Genomic DNA, 25,616 nt, shown 5'->3' on the forward strand with positions numbered 1-25,616 from the left:
AAACCACAGCAAACACATGGTCATGGGTAAGATTTGCTTTCTCCTACTTTAATGGCGCCATTTCTCCACCTGGTGGCACCAAAGGCATACTGCACTATCATGTGAAGGACGTGAAACCTTCAGAAAACATTGCAATGAATTCTCCAAGAGTTATTTTTTGTGATTGTACATTATTTGCACTGCTTAGGCAATTCTGCATTCATAAATATTTCTAAACTATACCTGTGGCACTATTTAGTATCTTTGATAATGTGATCAGATCTTAAAAAAGCACAATTATTTCTCTTTCCCAGGCTTTGATCCAGTTGTTGGCACCATAACGAGCATATTTCAGAACTGTCCTCAAGTATCAAGTAAATTTTCCCTACCACGGAAATACCAAGAGAAAACAAACAAACAAAATCAGGGAGGTGCTAACTAACAGGTGCATGCCTATGATCAAGGTTTACAAAATTAAACAGGTGAATTAGCGACTTTGTTTTCAAAATAAAAGCATGAAATATATTCCTACAGTTGAAATATCTGTTGGAGAGCATTTAAAGGAGGAATGTAAGAGATAAAACATATTTGCAGTATTAATTTACAACAGATTATACTGAAACATAATCCTAACTTTTGTAATTTTGCTTAAACTTTTGCATTATTACCTCCCTTCTTGCCATTTTTCTAACTTTCACCTGCTACATGATATTGCTTGAGGAAATCCAGTTAATGGGAGTTATTAAACTCTTCAAACAGCAACAAACAGGTGTTTTGATAAGCATACTACAGTGTTTGTCGTGTTTAATACACTTCTAGGAATATATTTTTAAATAAATTGGATTTTATTTTGAAAAAATAAAAGCGCAGAGGACTCAGTGTGCGTCCTGCTGACAGACTGACAGACAGACAGGAGTGAGGTGCTTCGTTTGGACAGAAGAGGAGACACGCTGATAAAGTCCACAGCCGAACCCCACCGTCAGTTTAAGCGAATGGTGACCTGAGAGAGATGGCCGATACAGGTAATGAACATGCCTGTGAGGTTTATTTAAATGAATGTAAACTGCAGACATGTGTTTGTTTCACACAACAAACTTTCGGATTGTTTGTTTGGGTGTGGTGCGGCACGCTGCTGTGGAGGTGATGAGCTGTGGTGTGTTGGGAGGAAAGCTTTGAAACTGTTATCAATTCAATATTTCTATTTCGTCTAAATCCCTTCAGAAGTTAGAAAAGGTTTCCTGGCAGGCTGAGACAGTTTCAACAACCCCTGTACCAAAGTCGTGCTCCTGATATTTCCCAGTGCTTTAAATGAGAAATGAAACTGCAAATTGTTCTTGTGATCCATCTGAAGACACATCCTTTGTTCCACATGGCTGCAGGATGTGAGGCTGAACAGTGTGAAGGCTGGTGTGAAATCCAAATCGTCACCTTTGCTCTGCATGGGTTTGTCTCGGTAAAAGCAAGAAATGTTCACCAGATACTCAGATGTGAAACCGTCTTGTCGAGTGAGGATGGGAGCAGCAGGTTCAAATGGAGTTGAGTCCTTTGCATAAACACACAAATCCAGAGGGGGAACTCAAAAAATTCAGCTCAGAGTTTTAGTTTGTTACTTTTCAAATGACATTTGCTTCGCAAGGTGTCTGTGTTCTGAGAAATTTAGGTTTTAGGTTTTAGGTTTAATGTGAGATGTTAACAGGCATGAGCACGCACAGTGTGGCCTGAGTTACTTTACATGTGTTGAGCATAAGAACACTACACTGTCAGTGCCAGACCTATAACATTTGGTGCCCCAGGCAAGCTTCCCCTGGTGCCCCCCCACATTATTAGCTTCTATTTATGATTATTGGATTCATTACAAACAAGAGCGAATGACAAATCCACACAAATAAACCGTAATAATCCACATACTCTCCACTCCCCCACTAATAAATGCTCTATCATGATCAATGATGATCGCTCACTGATGACACATTAAGGTGAACTGTATTGCCAGGACTAGAGGTGGTACCATTACTACTAGGGATGAGTATCGTTAAGATTTTATCCATACTAGTCCTCGTATCAAGGGTGGAGCTGTGGTTAGCATTGTGGCCTCACAGCAAGAGGATTCCTGGTTTGAACTCAGGGTGGGAGGTTCGCACCAGGGGTGGGGGGAGTCCCTCTGTCCGTGTAGGTTTCCTCCAGGTGCTCCAGCTTCCTCCCACAGTCCAAAGACATGCAGGTTAATTGGTGACTCTAAATTGTCCGTAGGTGTGAATGTGAGTGTGAATGGTTGTCTGTCTCTAAAGCCCTTTTTAGACAGGAGTTGTGCAAATTTGCAGGAAAGCCCAATCAGTCTTTTTTCAGCATTGGCAGTATAAAGACAAAATCGGGGAGTGCAGCAAAATGCCGCCTACCTACTTTTGTTTATACAGAATGTGCCTTTTTCGGGGCAATGGGGGGCGTGAGCAAGTAACAAAACGTGTAGCTCAGCGTGTGACGTAAACGGCGTGCAATTCCTTGTCTCCCCAGTTGCTCATCTTTACAGTGTCTGTCAGGTTTGTGTTTCCCTCTTGCTACTAGCTGCTCGCTAATTCCTGCTATCAGCTGTTTCCTGTTTATCCACCGCCAGTGGCTCGCACGTGCGGCGTCATCAACAGCTCCTCCCACAAGTCATCAACAGCTCCTCCCACAAGTCATCAACAGCCCCTCACGTGGCGGAAGGCAACCTCGGTCTGTTTAAACCAAAAAGGATCCACCAGTATGTTTACCTCTACAAGGCGGAAAATTGGGCACCTCGGATCAACTCGCCAATCCGGCTCTGTGTGTCTAAACGCTCGCAGTTTGCCGGCAAAACGGCCCAACATTCGCCAAAAATCTGGCAGTGTAAAAGGGGCTTATGTGTCAGCCCTGTGAGAGTCTGGTGACCTGTCCAGGGTGAACCCCGCCGCATCGGTTCCTTTTCATTTAAAATAATAATAAATATAACTAAACAATTGCTTTTCAGAAAATACATTAATTTAAAGAAAATAAATTCAAGATTATTGAATATTTTAAATATATCTGAATGTTGTTTCTAGAGCAGCAACAGTAATTTTTACAACAGCAAAGCCACTATATAAATACTATTCCTGACATCACAATACTAAGAGAAGTTTAGTTTTTACTGTCACTGTAAGTCATTCCCTCTGTCCTCTGTCCTCTGTCCTGCTGTCTCTCTGCTGATGTGATTTCACTGTGTGCAGGTAACATTAGTGCTGGTAGAGGGAGGAGGGACTGTGTGTGTCAGCCAGCAGCTTAGTTTAAACATATCTGCCCAATCTTCAGATAACAATTCACTATCAGCCAAACGATCATGCCGTCCTTGTGTAAAGCATAATGTTAGTGACGGTGGCTGAGAGGCTGCGGACACAGCAAAATGAAATATCTCTGTCTACTACTTCTGTTCACTGACTTTACTCTGATCTGTTCTATAGTTATGTGTTTAGCAGCTAATCATTAATACAAGTGACATCTCCGCTGTGGTTTTGACCCGGGCCTCGTGTTTCTGATCAATACAACGTGGACAACATGGCTGATGTAACATCGCCTGAAATCTCTGTCACTCTCTGTTTAGTATCATGGCTCTGTACATTAACTTGCTTCCTCTCCTCAGGACTGTGTTGTGCCAGCCTGGAGGAGCCCAAGACCCTGATGAAGATGGGTCTGAGCATGGTCCTCATCGGTCATGTGAACTTCCTGCTCGGAGCGCTGGTGCACGGTGTGGTGCTCAGACACATCAACCTGCACAGGCAGGCCCGGGCCATGGAGTACGCCATCTCTAATGTGGTCGCGCTTACCTCTGGGCTTATAGTGAGTCTATAGCCATATAAGATGTGTGCTAATCCTACAGCAGTTATCAGGACGGCACAACATCTGTGGGAATATTACTGAGAATAAGGGAAAGACGACTTTTTCGACATTATGTCCATTAGACAGAGAAAAAACAGACACATAAACAAACCATGAAGAAAAAGCAATTTCATTTCAGCACTCTGTGTCAGACTTTGCAATTTCAAGTTGTGGAGTTTTCCATCAGGGCTGTGGTTGCACCCTGCAGACCACAAGCGACAAATGCATTTAAAGTGAACCTAGAATTGATCATAAAGTACTGCAGAAACTTTCTAAATACAAAAATCAATATTGTAACAAAGGGTTCTTTGGGCTTGTGCCTCGCTGGATCCTTCTAGTCATTAGGGCGACTTGTAAAACCACTTTTACTTGTAAAACCACTTTCTTAAACATAGAGCCCTCGGAAAACTCTTTATGTACACAGGAAGTACATGTGTACTCTCCCTTTTTAAAAATGTAGAATATTATTGTTTGTTCAGCCACAGATTTGTGTGACAGTTGACCCTTTGCTAAGCCCTGCCCCCGGGACACAGTCTGGTCAGTCATAGTGTAGCATCGGCCAGCTCTGACCAACGGCTGTGCTCGTTTCAGATTTTCCTCATTTTCAGGCTGGTTTTGTGGATGTAGAGTAAGTCATGGGTAAATGTGTTGCAGTGATACCTGTTACCCGGAGATGTTGGAAGGAGATGTTTTCTTCTCACTCCAAAACCAAACTCAAACCCTGAAAAGTGTAGCGTTAGCAAGCTAGCTACTGGGTATGGGCAATATAAGTAATTTCCATATTTGAGTATTGGCATTGAATTGAGATCGAGTACTCGAGTACTCAAACATGAAAACCAAACAAAATGCATAAGAACAGGACCCTAAATGAACACCCAAATGAAAATGCAGGTAGGGGTTAGGGGATAGCCAGTGTTTCGGCACTGCAGAGACTGTAGTGATCAGCTATATGCAAGTTTAACATCACATAACATCTACATTCTGCCTATAATGTTAGATTGAATAATGTCTGACTGAAAATGTTGACCCTTACCTGTAGCTGCTTAGATCTATCATTTTTGCTATCAGTATCTTTGCAGATATTCATAGGTAGCGGTGAGAGAACTGCGTCCTGTCCAAAAACCATTTTAATATCGAACAGGTTCAATTTACATGTATCTGTTATATGTACTCTCTCATGCAAAGCAAAGGAAAATTAAAAATATAATAACGCGATATGTTGAACGAATACTGATGTCCAAATCGAGTACTCTTGCATCATCCACCATCCCTACCAGCTACTGAAGGTATACTAAATATACAAATGCTGCTTTTGCATTTAAATAATTGGAACAGTGCAAAAGACCTACTCTGCTTTACAGGAACAGAGGAGGGAAGTAGGGAAACTTTGCCAATTTTCAACTAGGTCTGTGTCATTGCAGTGTGTGCAGTTGAACGCACTGCAATGACACTATGTTTTCTCTTTTGTTGTATAATTCCCCTGGAAAGCACTGTGTGACTTACGTCTATGAAAAGCGCTATATAATTCATTTTTACTTTCTTGACTTTACTTACTTCCCTGGGAGCTCCCTTCCCATCTGCTGGCAGAGGTGTGGGCACTGGCAGCACAGGGGGGAAGCCAAACACCTTTCATCTGCACACACTGCGATGACATAGAGCTGTTTTAAAAAGTTTCCCTTTTAATTTATTATCTTTTGTTTTGATCACCAGGTGATGTGGTGATTCAACTCTCACACATTCATCGACAGGCTTTAGCTTCTTTATTTATATTTTTGCCACCCTAGACATATCCTTCAAACATAATGCGACACACATTCTGTCTGCTTCTCTCTGATATCGCCATTTTTTCACAAACAATTCATATTTCTTCAGGTATTGCAGTTGGACAGTGCGGGCTCCACGCTAGCGGCCACAGCTTGACTGACCTTCACAAAGGGGCGGGGCTTAGCAAAGGGTCAATTAAGGGCAATTCTATGATGAGTTGTTTTTCCACAGGCTTTGCAACAACAACTTTCAAAGCACACAAAGACGCTTAACGACTTATTTGAAATGCTTGTAGTGTACACACAGCTGTGGTGTTGACAGATTCAAGTTTTGACTTTCGTTGTTTTACGACCTTGAGTACATCAGACTGGGTGAGAAATATGTGGTTGCAGTTGAGCAATATGAATTTTGTTTAAATCTCTGCTGTCTCGTCTCTGCAGGGAGTTATTGTCGGCATTCTGGCTATTGTCCTGTCTAAAAACAAGAAGAGTCGAGGCCTGGTTAGTATCACTTATGTTTTTCCTATAAACAGCCTGCTGTCAGTTCTTCCCCCTGCTGCTCTCACTGTCTCTTCTCCTCTTTCCATTGATCCCTCCTACATTGCCAGATCAGTATTGTCAAGGCACTCTCTGCTAAGTTTGATCTGTCTGCCTGCGCTGCACGCACACTTGCTTTTCTCTTTGATATTTTCATACATTATTCTCAGCTTTGGTCTCAGTCTATCCAGTCAGGAGGACATTAAAAACCCCCTTTGAGCTCCTGCACGTTGCCTCAGGTGTCTGAATCGGAGCCTGCAGAGCTGGAATAGTTTCGGTGTTTGTTCCGCTCTCCCTCCGGTCATGCAGCACGGCTTCTCCTGTGTGTTTACTCAATCAGCTGTCAGGCTGCTCAGACGGGACTGACGAGGCAGTGAGCTGAACAGAATGAGTAAGCGCGGGCGTACCTGCCGCGATAAACCACTCCCCGTTCCCTTTGTTAGTGAGAGCAACCGTGATCTGGGCAAAGCAGCGGTTAAACTCCTCATCCGTCTTGTTATCTTTTTCAATAATCCAGGCATCACATTGCATGAATAACAAGTAAGCTTAACACTCCCTTTTTTATGTTAACACAGTCCTTTATCACACGTAGTGGCTACTACAGCTTGTAATCTCTCTACGTCCATTATTTCTTAGTGTTCTTATCAAGTTTCGACTCAGCCGCTCAGTCATCTTCTCAATTTAAATGTCTACAGACTTTCTGTACTCATGTCTCACCTTCTGTAAATGTATTAAAGGATAGGTTCACTGTTTTTGTACTTGCATATTATTTGTCATAGCTGATAGCTTTGGTTTCTAATGTTGCAACTTCTTACTGGGAGTTTGGATACGGCTATTAAATGACCAAAACCAGTCAGTAGTCTCGCCTTATTTTAGACATCCCTATCCTTTCTTTGCCAAGACTATTTGTTCTTATCGAAAACATGAATCTTTAAAAAAAAAAAAAAAAAAAAGCTTAGGCATGGCAGTAGTTTCCAGCAAATGTCACTCAAACAAGAGTTAATAGTGTATTTGTTGGGGTTGATTTTCAGCTGCAGATCTGGTGTGTTACGTTATTTATCACAGCAGGATGGTTTGTGTGTAATTGACTCAAACCACAGTGGCCATATTCATCATAATAAAGGAGCCCAAAATGCTCATCACAACTTTGTAGAGCCCACGGTGATGTCTTCATGTGTGTTGATTTGTTTGACCAAACGGCCCAAACACAGATGTTCACTTTACATTTAAATATTGGTGAGAAGCAGCAGATTCTGCAGTTTGGGAGGCTGCAGCCTGAGAACGTTTGACATTTTTTCAATAATTAATAGTAGTTTTTCTGTCAACTGACTTATCAACTTATCATTTCAGCTCACAGGATCAATTCATTGTTCATTTTGGTCTTTTCCTGGGAATCGGCAATATGTAAAATATAAAATAACTTCATCCTTTAAACTCAGTTTAGTGTAGAGATCGTTCAGGTTATCAGAAACCCTCAAAAATCTTTCAGGAAAAAAGAAGCTCACAGTAAATGACACTGTTCAAATGTTTTACAAAAAAAATGGTCACATACTTTTGTTTTTGCATGTTAGTGACTTTATTTTTCACCAGTTCTTGCATTATGTTGGAAAGCTAGCTTAATGGAATACTCAATTGTGATCGGCTGCAGGGTGTCCACTCATTCCTGACTTAAGACACCTACCAAGTAGTTCCAGTGAATGTGTCTGGGGACTGTGACATGTCTGGATAGTTGGCTCGTCTTGTTGTTGAACACATTGTCATATTATATTTACTGTTTGTCAGCCATACGTGATGTTATGACTTTGAATCTTGCTAGCGCAGTGTTAGCTTTTTGGCTTATAGCTTAGCCAAAGGGTTCTGTGAGCTGAGCGGACTAGAAATATCATCTACTGCCAAGTTGTTTTTAAAGTTTGTCCTGTTTGTTGGAGACGCAAACAACATTTCCATTGCATAACACCCTCATGGGATGGTAATGATTATTACTTATTACCAGGTGTTACCAGGGAAACTTTAGATTTTGATTGCAAAATGCAAGAAAATATGTATTTTCTTTTACTTTGATTAGTGAGCATAGTATAAGTGAGATGACGCCTGTCAAAGTGTCCAAAATCAGGAATTAATGGTCCCCCTGTCCATGTTTTCCAGTGATAACAAACACATTACCCTAACACATTTCCTCTCTCCATATTAATGTTGTTTATTCTTTGCTCTCCTCTCATGTGCTTACTGTTGCCCCACTTTTGCAACTTAAGCTTAATCTTCTCAGCCATCATGGTTTTGATCCCTGATTGTTTTCCTTGTCTCTCCTTCTGTTCCCCCACAGACGTGGTCCCTTTTCATGGTCGGTCTGGCTGCGGCTCTCATGGCAGCAGCCTCAGCCATCGGACTCTTCATATCTGTGGTGAGGGCCATCATTCACGGCGGGCGAAGCCTCCTGACTCACTGCCGCTTCCCCGATGCCATTGGCTACTCCAGCGTCACCAACGAGTGTCCTTTTGACCCCACACGCATCTACGTGAGTGTATTAGTGTGTGTGCGACAGACGCTGAGATCAAGGCGTGAACTGTGACCTTCTCTGCGGAGGCTGGCTCTTTGAACAGCTGACCATTGTCACGGCTGCATATACACAACAGAGCCGTGTGGCTGTGCCCCTTTTGTGTGTGTGTGTGTGTGTGTGTTTGTGTGTGTATGTACACAGAGGGTGTGGGAGAAGGAGGGAGCGTGAGGCTGGGTGTCTGTCTTTTCTGTCACTCAGTCAGTCACATTGTGCAGCCGGTGGGCTGGTGGCAGAAATGCTGACCTGACCCTGTCGGTCCACTTCAGGCTCTGTCCTGTTTCAGTGTGCCACAGATGGACTGTCACACCCGCTCAGCCTCACAGCTGCAGCCACACCATCACACGACTTTGGCATTTTAGCATGGCTAGTAGTTTACAATTTGTCAGTTAGGTGACCTTTGTCTTAAGCTAGAGTTATTCTTGATGTAAGGGGTTAATGGCAGCGCCACTGTAAATGCATACAGCGTCGCCTTTGAGTTATAGCTCAGTGTCAGATTTCATCCATTGGTAGCACACACATCATTAGGCAGATGTACAGCCCCTGACAGCATCTGTTTACATTAGGTCATCTCTTTGTGACACACAGCGACGGTGGGAGGGTTTTAACTCACCTCACTATTGAATAGAGGACTGGTGTCATGCAATCACTGCGGTTACAGTGCTGTCTGTCATCACACTGTCTCTTGTGTACCTGCTCGGGGCTCTGGGTAATTTCATAGTGCAGAGATTGAGCTTTTTGACTTAATGCACCACTGAGCAACTTTTATAGCAATGAACAGGGCCCAGCCTCGGACGCTGTATCCAGTTCTCATTATACATCCATGCTCAACCTGCAGCTATATCTACATCTACTTGTAGTAACTTCTCCTGCTATCTTTAGCTTGTATGCAGCTAACAGCAGTAATAAGCTGTCCAAATCAGGCCCCCAAGAAGTTAGCAGGGCTTTGAAGCCAATTTTTATAGTGGCCAAACAGTGGTACTGCAGTTTCTGGGATATGCCACGTGATGCCCTGTGACCCAAGACGACCTCATCGCATTTTTGAGCGTCGCATCCCCTGCAAAATGACTTGTTTCACTATCAGGATTTGATCCATTCAGTCCGATAACATTCAGAAGTCTTAAAGAGCTGCACAATTTAATAATGTTACCCCTACTGAAATTAGCAGAGAATTATGCCTGTGGATATTCTCATTTATCCAGGTCACAGTTATCTCAAGGCAACTGAATCGAACATAACTGGACTTAGTTTTGTCTTAAAAGACATTTCACCTCTTATCCGATGAATCTTATCTGATGAAGCCTCTTGGATAAGAGGTGAAACGTCTTCTAAGACAAAAGTAAGTCCAGTTGCGTTTGATTCAGTTGCCTTGAGATAGCAGAGCATTAATTCATAAGTTAGCCGTTTGGTCGGCAGAGGTAAGACCCTTGGCTGCACTTTGTCGTGCTTGGCCACTGTAAGTCTCTAGTAGGTAAGCCTGCTCTATGGGCTGCATAGTGTGAAAGTGATGCAAATTGTCCCTGAATTTTCCCTCATGCACCATTGAGCAACTCTCATAGCAATAAACAGGGCCCTGTGTTTATCACTGTATCCAGGTCTCTTAATACATCCATGGTCCAATTACTCAAGCACGTATAGCTGCAACTGGAGCAACTACATCACTCAAGGAAGCCCTGAAGAAAAGTTAGCACTTAGCCAGCTATGAATTGTTGGGTTAGGGTAAGGGTTACATCTTGTTACTCATAAGGTGGATTACTGCTATGTTTGGCTTCATATTTAGTCATTACAGTGTAACGTTGTAGTAGGGTTCAAATAACGGTTGCGTTGGTGGGTTTGTCTTGTACTAGTGATGGGTACGATTTGTATGGGTGTGTCGTGTAGGCTTCAAACTGAATGTGGCTGCAGCTAGACATGTCTCCAAATACTGACATAATTAACCAACAGTTGAGGAAAAGTCTTGTTTATTATATTTTGAGCTTTTGTTTTGTAGTCATGGCAACCATTCATATCAATATTAATGATTTTAAGAATTCTAAAAAAAGGTGAAAATCAGTGAGATATAAAGTGAGAAAATCAGTTTCTAACAGACTCCCAGGAGAGTCAATTTATCTGGAAGATAAAATTCCAGATAAAACAGTCAGTCTGTTTAGCTTTCCTACAACGAGGGATTACTTGTATCATTTTGGATGTGTTCGCTTTTGGTTTTTGCCTCTGGATAAAGTCAGAAACTCAGTTCCAACTCAGCGTCAGCACAGAAGCAACTAACTTTTCTTTGTGCTCCTCTGAGACTGCAGACCATGCTGTTCACTTGGAGCTGCTTATTAGCATGGGACCTCCAATATAGCTGCTGGAGGGCCCATTACATCACCTGAATGAGTGTTTTGGGCATCTGGTTCTGGTATTCATAGCTGCTTAGAGGCAGTAATGATGGTTATGCAAGGTTTATTTTTTGCTTCTTGCATATTTCATCACAAGTTCCAAAGAAAGCTCCAAACTTGGGACTGTAAATGTTCGTTCTCTTTGTAGTCTGCGAGTCAGCATGCCTAACAAACAGCAGCTCTTTTTCTTTGAATTCCCTCTGTGCATTTTTTCTTTGATACACTCTGCTCTGCATATTTTATTCACAATGCTGACTCTCCTGTGCAAACTGAAACTCCCAGATTTGGTTCTGTGTTTTTGCTCCACAGCGGTTTGAGGAAAAATAAGGCTGTGTATCACATCATTACCCACACTGTACACCTGACTGTGGGAAGCTGCTCTTGCCTCAGATTGTTTTTTTTATGGTCCAGCTGGTGGTTGCCACTTACTCCACTCCTCCATCCCTCCCCAGAGTACCACTCTGATCCTGTGGGTGCCTCTGATCGTGACTTGTGTCATCCAGATGGTGTTTTCCGCCCGGTGCTTTGCTGTCTGTGCTTCATTCCTGGGTCTACCTTGCTGTCCAAACAGGAAGAGAAAAAGAGACTATGGCAGAGCGGTGAGATTTCCACTCAAACCCAAACTATTAGCTACAGTTCACAAAAACTCACTCAATCACAAAAATTTGGATTAAAAATGAATTAATCTTTGTGCAGATCAATGTGGTGAGGCCGATGGAGGAAGCTGCTCCCTCTCACTACACTGAACCTCCAACACGCTACACGGAACCACCAAGAAGCCACCGCGAACCTCCAAGACGGAATGCTGAACCTCCAAGACAGCAGCACAGACCCCCTCCCCCTTCACAGCCTCCTCCCCGTCAGCATCGGAGTCTTCCTCCCTCGGAGAGGCGGCCTCTTCGCCAGCCGCACAGAGAAAGGTCAAACAGAGAAAGGCAAGAAACGAGGGTTGGCAGCCAGCAAAGGGCACCGGAGGAGCACCAACTGCTGGAGAGGGGTACGCTGGAAAGGTCCAGCTTCTGGATTTAGACATATTTGACATGACAGAGCTTCTTGAAGACAAAATGCTCTGCAGTGCTTCAATACTTGGATTCAGACTTCATACTTGCAACCCTATCGTCCAGTTAGTACTTCATGAACTCTGAGCCGGTGATGGGTTTTTTCAGCAGTGCTGATGTATGGATTTTCTGAGGCTCAGACTGTTTGCACAGTGTACAGGATCCCAGTTATGTGAGTGTGTCTGTTCTTGTATTTCTGTTCTGATGAGGGTCAAATTATTCATATCAGGATAGACTTATGAGGTAAATCTTTCAAAGTGAGGACATGGTCTCAAATGATGCGTATAGGAGGGATTATTCAGAGTAGGGTTGCAGTGTTATACCGGTCTCAAGGTATACCGTGATATAAAAGTTGACAGTTCATGACTGTATCATCATTTGCCTATTGACGATACTGAAAATAATACAACTGGACAGATAATACTTCCATTAACAAAACGGTTTAAATGTAAATATAATACCGTTGCAACCCTAATTCAGAGTAAAAAAAAAAAAAAAAAAAGGCATTTTGAGAAATTCACTTTGTCACTTTCTTGCTGAGAGTTAGACGAGGAGATTGATACCATTCTCAGTTTGTGCGTTAAGCACGGAACTGGAGTTAGGCCATGGTTAACTTAGCTTAGCATAAAGACTGGAATCAGGGGGAAACAGCTAGCTAGCTCTCTCTAAACAACTTTAAAGTTCGCTATTAACATGTGATATCTTTATTTTTTGCGCATAGAAAGGTGTTTATACGTCATGTTTTGTTTTTGAGTTGGGAGTTGATAAGCTCAGGTTAGTATGAAACTGGAGGAGACACAGCTATCCTGGCTCTGGTCACCATGAGAACGGAAACAGAGGGCTCGGCAGGGACGGAGCACCTGCTGCAGCAAGCGAACACGCCGTCTGTGGTCATTTTGACTTGACTGGCAAACTTCACTCCAAGCAAATTGGCTGTAGAAATTGAAATTGAATGTATAATTAACATTCAGGCTTTTGTATGTTTTCTTTGCTCATAGGTGTGTTCTTTAACTTGACCTAGCTTGATTTATTCCCTGCTGTCAGTCTCGATGCTAAGCTAAGCTAATCATCTCCTGGCACGAGAGCAGAATCAATCTTCTCGTCTAAAATGTGTGTTCTCTTAATGTATGAGTTTACACACATAATGGAGGCAGTAGGGCCAGTGAAATGCTCTCACAAGTGGTGACGTACAGTGTGAAATGTGTGTGTGTGTGGGTGTGTCTCCAAGCTTTTGTGTTTTTATTGCCTGATTGAATAATTGAGAAACAATTGAGCGTGTGTGTGTGTGTGTGTGTGTGTGTGTGTGTGTATTCTGCTGTTAGGTCAAGACACACTCGTTTCAAGACAAACTGCTAGTTTTTGTATTTATTAACTTTAGTCAACAAGCAAATAAAGTTTTTATTCAAAATTCTGCATCTTTCTTGTGTGTTTTGTAGCTGAACTCTGTGACCGAAAACACCTCAGTTTAAAATGCGGTAACGGCAACAGCTGTAGTGGCCTGACAGGAATGACTGGTTACACTCAGACACACATGTAGACATCCTGACAGGCCGGTGCAAACACTGTCACCCACGTCCTGTCAGGACTATGTTAATAAGGACTTCCAGTGTACCTGACAGGCTGCAACACTCAGGTGCATGACAGCAGTGTTCAGCTGTCAGACCAGACGTTAGCCTTGTGCGCTTGGCTCCTTAATGCGTTCCTTACAAATAACCAGAAATGAGGAAACAGTCCACACGTGCAGCTTTGAAACACATAGATATATTTCGATTTCAGGTCCAACAGAACAAACATGTCATCCTCGTGAGGTTTTCATGCAACAGAAAAACAGGAAGGAAAGGGAGGTGAGGAAGGGAGAAAGAAAGAAAGAAAGAAAGAAAGGGGTGTATTTATCCAACACAAGGTACCAGTTCATCAGAGGCAGTGAGAATAGAAAAGGGTTAAAGTGTAGATCAGGGGTTAGCAACTGTTGTTCCTTATCCTACCAGCAGAAGGCAGTGACACTATAGGATCCCCGAAAGCAGAGGTGCAGCTGGTTAGGAAGCTCCTGTGCAAATGTTTGGTACAAGTTAGGTCAGTAATGTCGTGTGGATGCAGCTGCACCAGCACGGCTCTCATTGGTAGTTCATTTTGCCACCACTGCACACAATAGTTCAATTTGTGAGGTAGTGAGATGTTGGGCAACAGACATACTGGGCTGATATTGGCCATTTTTGAAATATCTGATGTTGAGTCTGGTGTGACAGAGGCTCTTCTCTGACTTGCTATAGAAACGTGTCCCACTCAGTTATTTTTATCTCATGTGGCAGACAGAGAAATCATTTTGTGCCAGGGTTTTATTCCTCACTTTCTACAGTGTGTAAAGGGAAGCCTGTCTAACCCTCCTTTATGGAGCTGCTAACCAGCCTGAAATAACTGCATTAGTCTGGATTTCAATGACGCGTTTCAGTGTCATCTCAAAAGGATCTTCTAACATACGAATACAATTACTGAACAAACACTGAACCTCATGATTAAAGCTAATTTAAACCCATTTATATAATTTGGGGCAGTTTAATCTATAACAATACAACGTACTTCATAAACTGATATACTTTGAGTGTAAAATCGTAACTAGTAACTACAGTTGTCAGGTAAATGTAGTGCAGTAAAAAGTACAATATTTGCCCCTGAAATGTCGTGGAGGAGTATAAAGTAGCATAAAATGAAAGGGTACAGTAGGGTACCTTAGTACTGTATTTATTCCAGCAATCGAGTAAATGTACTTAGTTACATTCCACCACTTTTAAATACAGAAAACACTTAAACATTAAACTTATCAGCCTATAAAAGTAAAGAACCTGAAGGTCCCCTCCTAAAAGAATGATGTACGGTTATCTGCGACTTCACTGCTTTGTCCCCAGCATGCCCACGGCTTCTTCACAAACAGAATTTGTGTTGTGTTTAACCTCCAAACCAGAAGATGGCAATAGTGATCTGACAATGGGGGCCTTCTATTGTTAATGGGAGTAGTGCTGGTAATCCTGCAACCAGTGGCTGTTTTCACATGTGCACAGATTTTATTTAAAGCATATGTTTTTCAGTTGAGGCTATGTTTTAAAACTTTGATATCACTAAGCTTAAGAGATTTGATGCCGTGTCTGTAATGGCAGGTTCAAACCAAATGCAAAGTGAGTTTTCCACTTGGGTTACAAACACGGAATCTTTTTACTTGGTTCGTAGTAACGTACTACCGAAATCAATGAAACCTACCAAAGTTTTCTACATCAGGACAATATACCAGTCATCTGGAGTTTGGTGGAAAGGCTGGCGCCATGATTCCCGGTATTCAGACACCAACATTATCATCTACTCCGTCTAGTTTGCTTTCTGCTTCTGCGATGCCCACTCCTTGATCAGCCAAAGCCTAGTGGCAACTACTAGAAGGTCAACACGGTGGTCTCTGCGTGGCAGAGCAAAATCTGTGCATGTGGCAGCAACTGCTTAACACCCCTACCATCGTGCTCAAAACCACTCACCCTCAGCTACCTTCCCCGAACTGAAATAATTGGAGGCGGTAAGTTACTGCGTGGCGGTGTGAAATCACCATTAAAGTCCATTCTCACTGAGGGCGAATATCCACGCGGATTATTCTTGCGGAAAAATATAAAAGTTGATTTCATGGGTTCTTATGGAAGTTTGCACACCGGGGCGGAACTTTCATGCAGTGAAAAAAGTTTCCGCCCAGACTTTGACCCCTGCAGAATTCGCCGGCAGAACTACGCAGCTGGGCCAATGAAATTGTTTGTTTATAGTGACGTCACGCAGACCCGGGAGAGTCCGAAATCCAGCCAGGCAGGACAATATGAGAGAATGGTTGATAAAACTCGTTTCACAGCACCCCGTCCTTTTTGATAAAAGACTGGATGATTTTATGAACAATGAATTAAAGGACAACATCTGGCAGTCCATTGTCCAGCTTGGTGGCTGCGGTGAGAGTGGTAAGTGCTAAAGAAAGTTGATGTTGACGCTTGTTAAACGTTAGCTTGCTAGCTCGCTGCTGCTGCTACTCTCGTCCATGTTCACCCACACCCGTTCACACTGCGCGGACTTGGAACACAACAACGCGAAATTCCGCAGCACGTCTGTGTGTATGGTTTAAAGGCAGAATATTACACAAATCCATCCCGCATTTCCGCATCGCAGCAGTGAGAATGAACCTTTAGGCTCCATCATGGCTTGATAGGCTCCCTGAATGTTACAGTTGCTCGTAGTATATCTGGACAATCTTTCGCACTTCAGCCACTAGCATTTGTTCTCTTGCTACTAGAGCTTAGATCGGGCCCAAAAAAATCCAGCCCGACCCCACCTGAGACCGTGCATGTTCTGTCCGAGCCCGGCCCGCCCCTTTAACTAATTACGAGCCCGAGCCTGGTTTAAACCCGACATGTTTTTTAAGGATACAAACATGGACATTGAAGGCTGACTCTCGTCTTTCTTTCCATGGCAAGCCTTCGTCATGTGCCTCTTAAGGGTCGAGGTCCCCGTCTTTTTGCTGTCATATACCAGCATCGTGCTGCACGTACACTCGACGAAGCCGACGCACACGTTGTCACCGTCAACAACTCATGTACGCGGCCAGGTGTGATAAGTGGTTGGTTCCATAGCCTAGGTCTATTATGAGGAGCCCGACCCCTCCAAGCCCGAGGATAGTGGCGGGCAGAGAATCTAAGCTCTACTTGCTACATATTAGGAAGAGATGTCACGCAAATTTCTGGTGCTAATTGATAATCTTCAACTAGCGCAAACATGCTAATGGTGCAAATTACATTCACATCATTTATGTCGCCCGGCACGAATTTGCATCTGTTCACGTCTTTGTATTAACTTTGTATGCATGAAAATCTCGTTCCACGTTTGGTGTGAACACTCTGTAAATGTCCTGCTTTCTTGGTGCTCTAAATATTTGGTAAATTAAAATATAATTCATGAAGGACTTTTATCGGTGCTCATGTAAACACAGCCACTGTTGTCTGTCACATTACGACATATATCTGGAAACCCTGAAAACTCTACCCAGAACAAGCGTGTGCACTTGCTCCTATCTCAGGAAACATGTCCCTTCATCTAACTGCTCTGTAAGCAGACTAATCCAGGAGGTTATAAAAGCATTCAGCTAGAGAGTGATGAACGAGCCCTTAGTGAGTTCTCTGTCTGTCAGAGGAAAAGAGGGAGAGGGAGGGGAGGGTGGCGAGGGGGCGGGAGGGTTTGTCCCAAAGCAAGACAAATACTCAATCATTTCTGCCTGGTACAGTGCTGAGGAGGCTGCAGAGCTACAAAAAGATACTGCTGTGCGTTAACTGCTTTTTTTTTTTTTTTTATGTGGATTTTTGTCAGTTCATAGGATCATGCAGTATAGTGACAGGTTACGACTATCTTAAGTTTACTGCTCGTTGTTAAAGAACTTTAAAATACTTACAAATTAAGAAACAACACAACATGATAATACTGTAAAAGTTAGCCTCGAGCACACAGTGCATATTCACATGCACACACACGCATTCACACCAAATGCACAGCCATACTTTATAAACTCATGGCAGCTCAAACGATATGTGCTACTGGTGTCATTGATCAAACGCAATACAAGATCCTCTTACGTCACTAGAGTCTCACAATCTTCCACTCAGACAAATCCTGAAGAGATCAATCTAAAGTCACGTTTTCTCTCTCTCTCTGTCACTGTAAACTGGAATACGGTCATCTTTAACAACATATCAAAGTAAAAGCATGATAATAAGAATAAAAATGAATAAATAAAACATGAAGGAGGAAAACAATATGTACAAAAAAAACATTTAAAAATCAACATGCCAGTAGATATCAATAAAAAGCTAATGGGATCTTAGGCCTTCTTTTTCTCAGCGAAAGATCATATAGCAGTAAAATCCCAATAACCCCCCACTCCCACCCACCTCCACCCCGACCACCCGTCCAGATCACACCAGGAAGCTACGCTACATAATACTGCCTCTCAATGCCAGAGTGTGCACCATACATGAAGACAAACTTCATCTTATGATATACATAGACGTACAGTATATACATGATATACATATGTGTTGGAGGACAAACTGAGCCATCCCCGCCCTGCAAGAATCCACACCTTCTCCTGGAAATCCGTCGTTCCAGAGAGAGAGAGATATTCGGGAACATTAGCGGAAGCCACTGTCGACCCATCATTAAATGTATGCATGTCCCTTCATCAAATATGAAAATGACAGTAAAATAATAGTGATGGCTTTTCTTATCCTCCTTAAAATCCCTCCTCCATCCTTGCACACAACAACGAACGAAAAAAAAGAAAAAATAAGAGAGATGATATGAGAGACGAGAACCATCATGCATTGATTTGAGTGACTGTTTCAATAGCAACAGAGAGGGTGAGGAGGAAAGGGTCGTAGCAGGGCGGGGGGTTCAGAACTGGGAGGCCGAGCTGGGGTCGCACTGGAGTAGCCGCACGATGGAGGGGTCGCTTTTGGCACCTTTGATAAACTCCTCCAGGGACAATTTGCCTGCAGGGTAGAAAGAGAGAACGAGAACAAATGCATTATTTTGACCCTTGTTACATGCAGACTACAAAATGTCTATTTGAATTAAGTCAGTATGGTGTCAAAGATGGAGACTGAAGAAGAGGAAAACTAAAATAATTCATTTTAGGAATTCTTCAACTACCCACAGCTCTTATCAAATTAATGTTGGATCATAGACCAAATGTTAGTCGACCAGAAAGGTCATTCGTCGGCAAGATTTCATTGGTCGCTTAGTCGCAGGAAAAAACAAAAAACAAAAGTGAAACTCTATCAGGAGCTGCACCTTGTCAAAATAAATCCAAACCTATATGACTGGACCATGTGTGACTTTAATGTGAAAGGACAGACACAGGAAGTGTCCTCGTCAGGTTAATCTCCAGGGCTGGTACCTGCGGTTATTCCACAGGCTAGTTAATAACATGTCGGGCAGGAAATCCAAAGTGTGGGATCATTTTGAGAAGGTGAAGGACGAACCCAAGGTGATATGTAAACTCATCTTCATTGGTCGACTACAAACATGACGTATCATCTGAAACATGGAAGTAGCTACATGCCCATTAGCCCACAGCGTCATTAACAGGCGGCTCGCTCAGTGTGTGACGTGCACTTGGAGATAAAATATAGGCCTATATTAATGAAGGTTCATTAGTACGGTTTTGTATTTCTCTGTAATGTAGCACAGTGTTAACAATGTTACTGATACTATTCTTTCTCACAGCGAGTTCTATTTTCAGAGCTCTATTGTTCTTATTGTTGGAACTACACAGTATTGTACGTGCTGCATTTTGCTTTGGCTCAGGAGGTAGAGTGGCCGTCTACCAATCTGAAGATCGGCGGTACGATCCCTGGTCCCTGCAGTCCAAATGTCGAAGCGTGGGCAAGACACTGAACCCCAAACTGCTCCCGATCGCTGCGCTATCAGTGTGTGAGTGCGTGTGAATGATTATCTGATGAGCAGGTGGCACCTTGCATGGCAGCCTCGGCCGTCAGCAGATGAATGTGTTTGTGAATGGGGTCAGTGGTGCCTGTGGTGTAAAGTGGTTGCTAAGACTAGAGAAGTGCTGTATAAATGCAGCCCATTAACCATTTACCATTAGTTAGATAAGAGTTGGCTTTTCACGTACAAAACACTATAAGCAGCCACTTACTTGAAGAAAGCCTGGTTGATGAGGAAGAAAGCCCTTAATCAGAGTAAGCTTTAGGCTTGTTGCATTTCTTTGTCCTGCTGTTCAGTGTACGGTTTATTAGATTTTGTTTTTTACAGAAATATGTTAATACAGCAACTGGGGACTTTTTTATTGTCCATGGGCAGTAGAGGATTTGTGTTATATTACATAACAGAACTAATATATGCGTCCTGTTTTCTCTCAACAATCAGTTTCCAGTAAAACGAACACATTTCAAAGATTATTAGCAATAAACTGTCACATTCATCACCCTTTCCTCACTCCACCCCCCTACAGCATATCCACCCCTCCATGCTGCCATTTCCTCCTCTCACCATCATTATTGAGGTCCATTTGTCTGAAGATTTTATCCGTCCTCTTCTCTGGCGTGGATTCATCCTCTGGCATCTTCATCACGGATGACACCATCTTGTAGATGGCCTGAGACGGAGTGAGGGAGCGAGGGAGCGAGGGAGTGTGGGGGAGAAGGAGAGAGACAGGGTCGGGGTGGGAGAACAGACAGAGAAGTGAATTGGAGCCAGCAGGGACCCATTAAGGAGGCTCAGCAGGAGAGAACTAAAAACACAAGTGAACTGAAAAATAAAGTCAGTGTGGCTTTCAAGATGCTGATAAACACGCTCTCTGAAGTCCGTCTGCTTCACTGACATTTGTTCCTCCTGATGCTGAGAGCTGCTCCCAGCTTGTCCACAAAAACCCACGCAGAGGCTACATGGCTATAAAACCACGCCATCAGATCACATACATGTGCCAGCGCGGGGGGATGTTACAGGCAGAGCTTACTGTATTGATCTGATACATCTGATACACACAACACCTCCCATCCCCTGATGGCATTAAATTAACCCCTGCAAGTTACAACAGACGAGCTCCGAGTATCAGCTCAGTCGTCGATCTACAATCAGCTTACGTGCCCATTAAATCTCCTCCACTGGGAGAGTAGTGTGTAAAACTCACTGTAGATCAGTGTCACAGCAGCATCCTCAGAAGTGAAGGTAGCTGGCATGAAATAAGCCCCCTGTGCTTCTCGGTAAGACGTCGCAGCTGTAAAATTTTATCTGTTGGACTATAAAACAAGTTCATATCTCTCTCTGGAAAAAGGCAAATAGCTGGATATATATTGGAAGATACTGACAGGTGTGGACCAGAGTCAGACTCAAGTCACAGATTTAATGACTTCAGACCTGACGAAATCAAAGAAGACACCAATGACACATGACTTCACTTGGACTTGAACCTGTCGACTTGAACATACTTGACATCTTTCCTCATTATTTAAAAACTGTGCCACAAATCAACATTTTTCCCTTTGTGCTCCAAAGGGAACGCAGAGCACAGAGAGGCAGTCAGAGCTACAGGCTACAATGAGGCTAAAAACAGAGTTCATGACGTTTTTCGAAACAACTTTTTATGTCGGGGCTTCAGGACACTTGGATCACTATGGATGAGCAGTATGGAGATATTTTGTGGATTCAACTTTGTGTTCTTGGACGTTAGTCTGGGGCGCCATCTGCCATTAGGTGTGCTAGCCGCTCCCCCCGCCGATCTCCACAAGGGATGTGAGGACTCTAAAACTTCACCAGGGCCTCCGTCGGCATATGGGTGAGTAGATAATGGCTGAATTTTCATTTTTGGGTGCACTATCCCTTTAAGGAGTATATTTATGATGTCTTATGATGTTTGATATTGGGTGCAACCATTTCACCAGTCGGTACAAATTGTATTTGCATAACTGTTCACAAGATGGCAGAATTAAACTGGGCACAGTGTTAAGTCATCAACTCTGAGTGTGTTCTTTCATATCATATAAAATGAATGGCTCAAGTTATTTGTTTTACTACTGCTTTATACTGATATTTATATATTTATATTTTATGTTTCACTCCATAGAACTCTGATTTATTAAGTCAGCCATGATAAAAAAGTATAAACCGTCATTGAGGCAGAGGGGCGGAGCATTAGCTGGTAAACATCAGTTTATTCACTTTACGTAGAGCTGAAATTAATGTTTTATCTACTAATCGTTCTAGAATAGAGGATTAGCACACTGTTAGCATACCGTTACGTACTATTATAGGAAAATGCTGGTTCTGGTTCATGCAAGGTATCATGGGGGCTAGGAATAAGGTGGATATAAAGCTTGGATTTCCTCAGTAAAGCACCATGTTTGTGTTTAAGAAGAATGTGTTAATATAATTTATACTGGATGAAAACACACACAGGCTGTGGTACGTTACGGCCACAGTGGCTTAAAGAGCTTCCAGAGGACATTCGCTCTCCTCAGTCACCAGGAGTTCATCACAGAATTTCCATCTTTGTTTGACATGTGAAATTGCTCAAAGAGCAGTAAGTCAAGGCCAATATTAGCATAGTTAGTGTGCTAATGCTCAGCTAACATTAGCTTAGCACCCAAGAAACTTTTTACAACAAATAAATGCAAATTGAAAAACTTTTGATTTGTGTAAATTTAATACTGGTTATGAAGCTCGGCGTAAGTTCAATCAGGAAGACTTTCTTTATGCTATATTTATTCACAATTCTCTCTCTATCCCACTCCCACCACTTCCACCAATCAGCTGACTGTGTGCTCCCTCTCTTAGCCAATCAAACTTTGCCACAGTCTCCTTCAGTCATTCATGTTACTGCTGCCAAACTTTAAATCTGTTCTCCTCTGTGCTCTCTGCGTCGCGCCCTCCTCCGCCCCGTTCACCTCCAGTCAGCTCATCAAAAGCCCACTCCTCTTCACATCCTGATCCTCAGCTCCCTCTTCATCTCATCTCATCACTTCCATCAGCGTCTAATCTCCCAAATCTACTAGGTCTTTACCACCTCCTGGATATGACATCACAATGGGGTCTAATTGCCAAACACTTCGCTTTTCTCAAACTTCTGTGCACATGTAAATAAATATTCTTTTCTCTCAGAACAAGTTTCTCCTGATTGAAGAGAGCATTATTACTGTTTAGGACTTTAGGATCTGCAAAACAATGACTTAGTCTCACCTCTGTATATTGAAACTTGAAACTATAAGACATATTTCTGATTTAAGATTGTTTTTATAAAAAGTTTTCAGTCATGTGACACAAAGTAACTGACTTGTTTCAAGGTGCATTGTGCCAGATTGAGTCAAAACCTCTTCAAAATCTACAAGTCAGAGGTAAAAGGTTTATGTTTTGTCAGACTTGTCTTTTGATTAGTGTGTGTCAGGTGAAGATAGATCTGTTGTCCAAACCTGACCTCCTCCATCAGGACAGTGTCTCTCTGTGTACAATGACACAATGAGCCCCTCCTCTCTCATCCAACGGTGCGTAACCTCAATTAGCTTGAGGATAATCCCAGTATTCTGCACACTCAGGGATAAACTCCGGTTATATTTAACTCGCTAATCTATGAGAACCCAGATGCACACACACACACACACACACACACTGCAAACACACACACACAGAACACACCGCGAGATCCTCAGTCTAATGTTCCATCATATGAGTCCCTCTATTTCGTCCCTTAAAGAGCGACAGGATTACATACAGTACCACTGTAGCACTGCACTTAACAGCCTTCATGGAAACTGTTGCTTATGTTAATATTGCTGTCAGCACATTAAAGTATGTCTTTTAGAGTCTTTACATATCAGTGCATGAGCCTTTTTTGCACATACTACTAGCTTCTGTCTGTTCATGTCAATGCAAAAGTCTGTTGAGTTGTTTTGTTAACTAAAACTAAAGCTAAGTTTGGTAACTAAAAGATTTATCATATTAGTTTAGTTTAGTTTCTTCTGTCACCACACATATGTGACATGTTAAAAATACCCATGTTACTAATATTCAGGATCCTCTTTGGGAGATTTTTGCCGTGCATACTGATCTTTAAGGAAAACAGATATGTCTTTAATTCTTTGAAACCTGAGCACACTGGCTCAGTTTCTTTCAAAAACATGGGAAAACTGCAATGAGCAACGAAGGCAGAAATGACCCAAAAAAATGCAAGAAATTAATAAAAAGAGATAATTAAAAAGAAGAAAATTTGAAAAAAAAGGAAGAAAGAAAGTAAAAAACAAACAAACAAACAAGGAAATGACCTGGAAAATTCCTTAAAATTTATGAATCTGTAAACATTTTCAAATGTAAGCATAATCATTACAATCTAGTTTATTGTTTTAGCATTTTTCTTTTTTTATCCCTACTTTTTAAAAATCATTTTCTGAATTTATTAATTCTTTGCAATTTGTGGGACATTTCTTATCTCATTTCTAAGTTGTTCATTGCCTTTTTTTCCCATGTTTGTGACAGAAATCGCACCAATTTGCTCAGGGTTCAAAGGTTTAAGTACTTACGAAATGTCTGAAAGCAGCACAAGAAAAGTGATAAGTCACAAGAAAGCACCCCCACGTGCTCCCGCTGGAGAAAATAATTGCCAAAGAATACATTTGAAAAATAATGTCTCTTTCCAGAAATCATGACACGGTTACTCAAGATAACCCACAGACCTATTCGGGGCTGTTTTCTTTGTATCAAATTACACCTGCCAACCATATTACTGCTCAGCAGGAAGCATGCGACTCACACCAAAACAATATACATTGGTGAATAGTGAATGAATGAGTCCACCATTATCTGTACAATATATGCTCAACCAACTAAATTATCTGTATCAATATCCGTACTTGGAATGAGTGTGGCTTAAATCAGGAGAGGGTGGGACCTAATTGCATGTTGGTGCAAGATGCTATATTTATTATTCATTAGAAAACCATTTACAGAACAGCTGCAGATTTGAGCTTCGGATAATTTTCGATCACTCACACATTTTAATGGGATGATACTAACGCTTGTAAAAAGTACATTTTCTGTACTGGATGCTATTTGCCTCAACCCTAATAAACAGAACTACAGGTAAGAGGAAAAGTAATGTATCTATGATGTTGGGGTGAATAGTTCCTCCATCCACTGGTACCGACCATGTCATGCAAGCTTGTCGGGAAGAGAGCTCAATAATGCTCCAAAGTTAAGCTAAATTTTGGCAAGGGAAAACTGGTATGATGATTTTCAAAGGGGTCCCTTGAATTTTCACCCCAAGATATCTGAATGAAAATGGGTTCTATGGGTACCCACACGTCTCCCCGAAACTTCTAAAGGCTTGCTGTGAATATTTTGTTCCTTACAATCAATATGCTGCCCCAAGTTAAAGCTGTATATGTGTCTTTTTACAGAAAAGGACAACCAGAGAATGCTTTGCCCCCAACCAAACTTCAATACCCAGAGTCCCTCGCTCACCTGTACAATCTCCAGCATCTCCTCGCGGCTGATGTACCCGTTTCCGTCCAGGTCGTACATGCTGAAAGCCCATTTCAGCTTCTGCTCCAGCTTGCCCCGTGACGTCACGCTCAGGGCGATGATGAACTCCCGGAAGTCTATCGTCCCGTCGCCGTTGGTGTCGAACGTTCGGAAGACATGCTCAGCGAACTTGGAGGCGTCACCGTAAGGGAAGAAATTGGCGTAGATTTTCTTGAACTCCTCCACATTCAAGGTCCCACTGGGGCAATCCTTCAGGAAACCCTGAGGAAAAGACGACATGACATAAAATACATCTCTATGATAAACGTTTTACATCAACAGACCCAAATAAAACCCTTTCAAAACCAGTTGGAACAATCAGGAATCACATTTCTATAACCAATCTTTGACCAGTAAATCATTCATGTAATGCTTGATTCTGAAT

At 42.4% G+C, this 25,616-nt stretch overlaps 2 protein-coding genes across 2 annotated transcripts in view; one reads left to right on the top strand and one right to left on the bottom strand.

The window, feature by feature from the left end:
* Window positions 1–869: 869 nt before the first annotated feature.
* On the top strand, window positions 870–14,991 carry tmem54b (transmembrane protein 54b). Its single transcript, XM_033637448.2, has 6 exons — window positions 870–1,001; window positions 3,614–3,810; window positions 6,054–6,113; window positions 8,473–8,664; window positions 11,534–11,680; window positions 11,778–14,991. Exons 1-6 carry the CDS (start codon window positions 989–991, stop codon window positions 12,108–12,110), a joined length of 942 nt encoding a protein of 313 aa, XP_033493339.1. The 5' UTR covers window positions 870–988; the 3' UTR covers window positions 12,111–14,991.
* LOC117264108 (hippocalcin-like protein 1) overlaps window positions 13,885–25,616 on the bottom strand; it is a 63,621-nt gene continuing 51,889 nt past the window's right edge. The window contains exons 3-5 of the mRNA XM_033637930.2: window positions 25,172–25,453; window positions 20,213–20,318; window positions 13,885–18,693 (exon numbers count right to left, since the gene is read on the bottom strand). Coding sequence (XP_033493821.1) covers window positions 18,596–18,693; window positions 20,213–20,318; window positions 25,172–25,453 — 486 coding nt within the window. The 3' untranslated portion in view covers window positions 13,885–18,595. The remainder of the gene's footprint in view (window positions 18,694–20,212; window positions 20,319–25,171; window positions 25,454–25,616) is intronic.

The sequence above is a fragment of the Epinephelus lanceolatus genome, chromosome 16 (assembly GCF_041903045.1).
Source record: "Epinephelus lanceolatus isolate andai-2023 chromosome 16, ASM4190304v1, whole genome shotgun sequence".
NCBI classification, from domain to species: Eukaryota; Metazoa; Chordata; class Actinopteri; order Perciformes; family Serranidae; genus Epinephelus; species Epinephelus lanceolatus.

Coding starts and splice junctions, on each gene's coding strand:
- tmem54b (XM_033637448.2), top strand. Junction 8,665..11,533: donor TTGACCCCACACGCATCTAC/GTGAGTGTATTA, acceptor ATCCCTCCCCAG/AGTACCACTCTGATCCTGTG. Junction 11,681..11,777: donor AAAGAGACTATGGCAGAGCG/GTGAGATTTCCA, acceptor ATCTTTGTGCAG/ATCAATGTGGTGAGGCCGAT.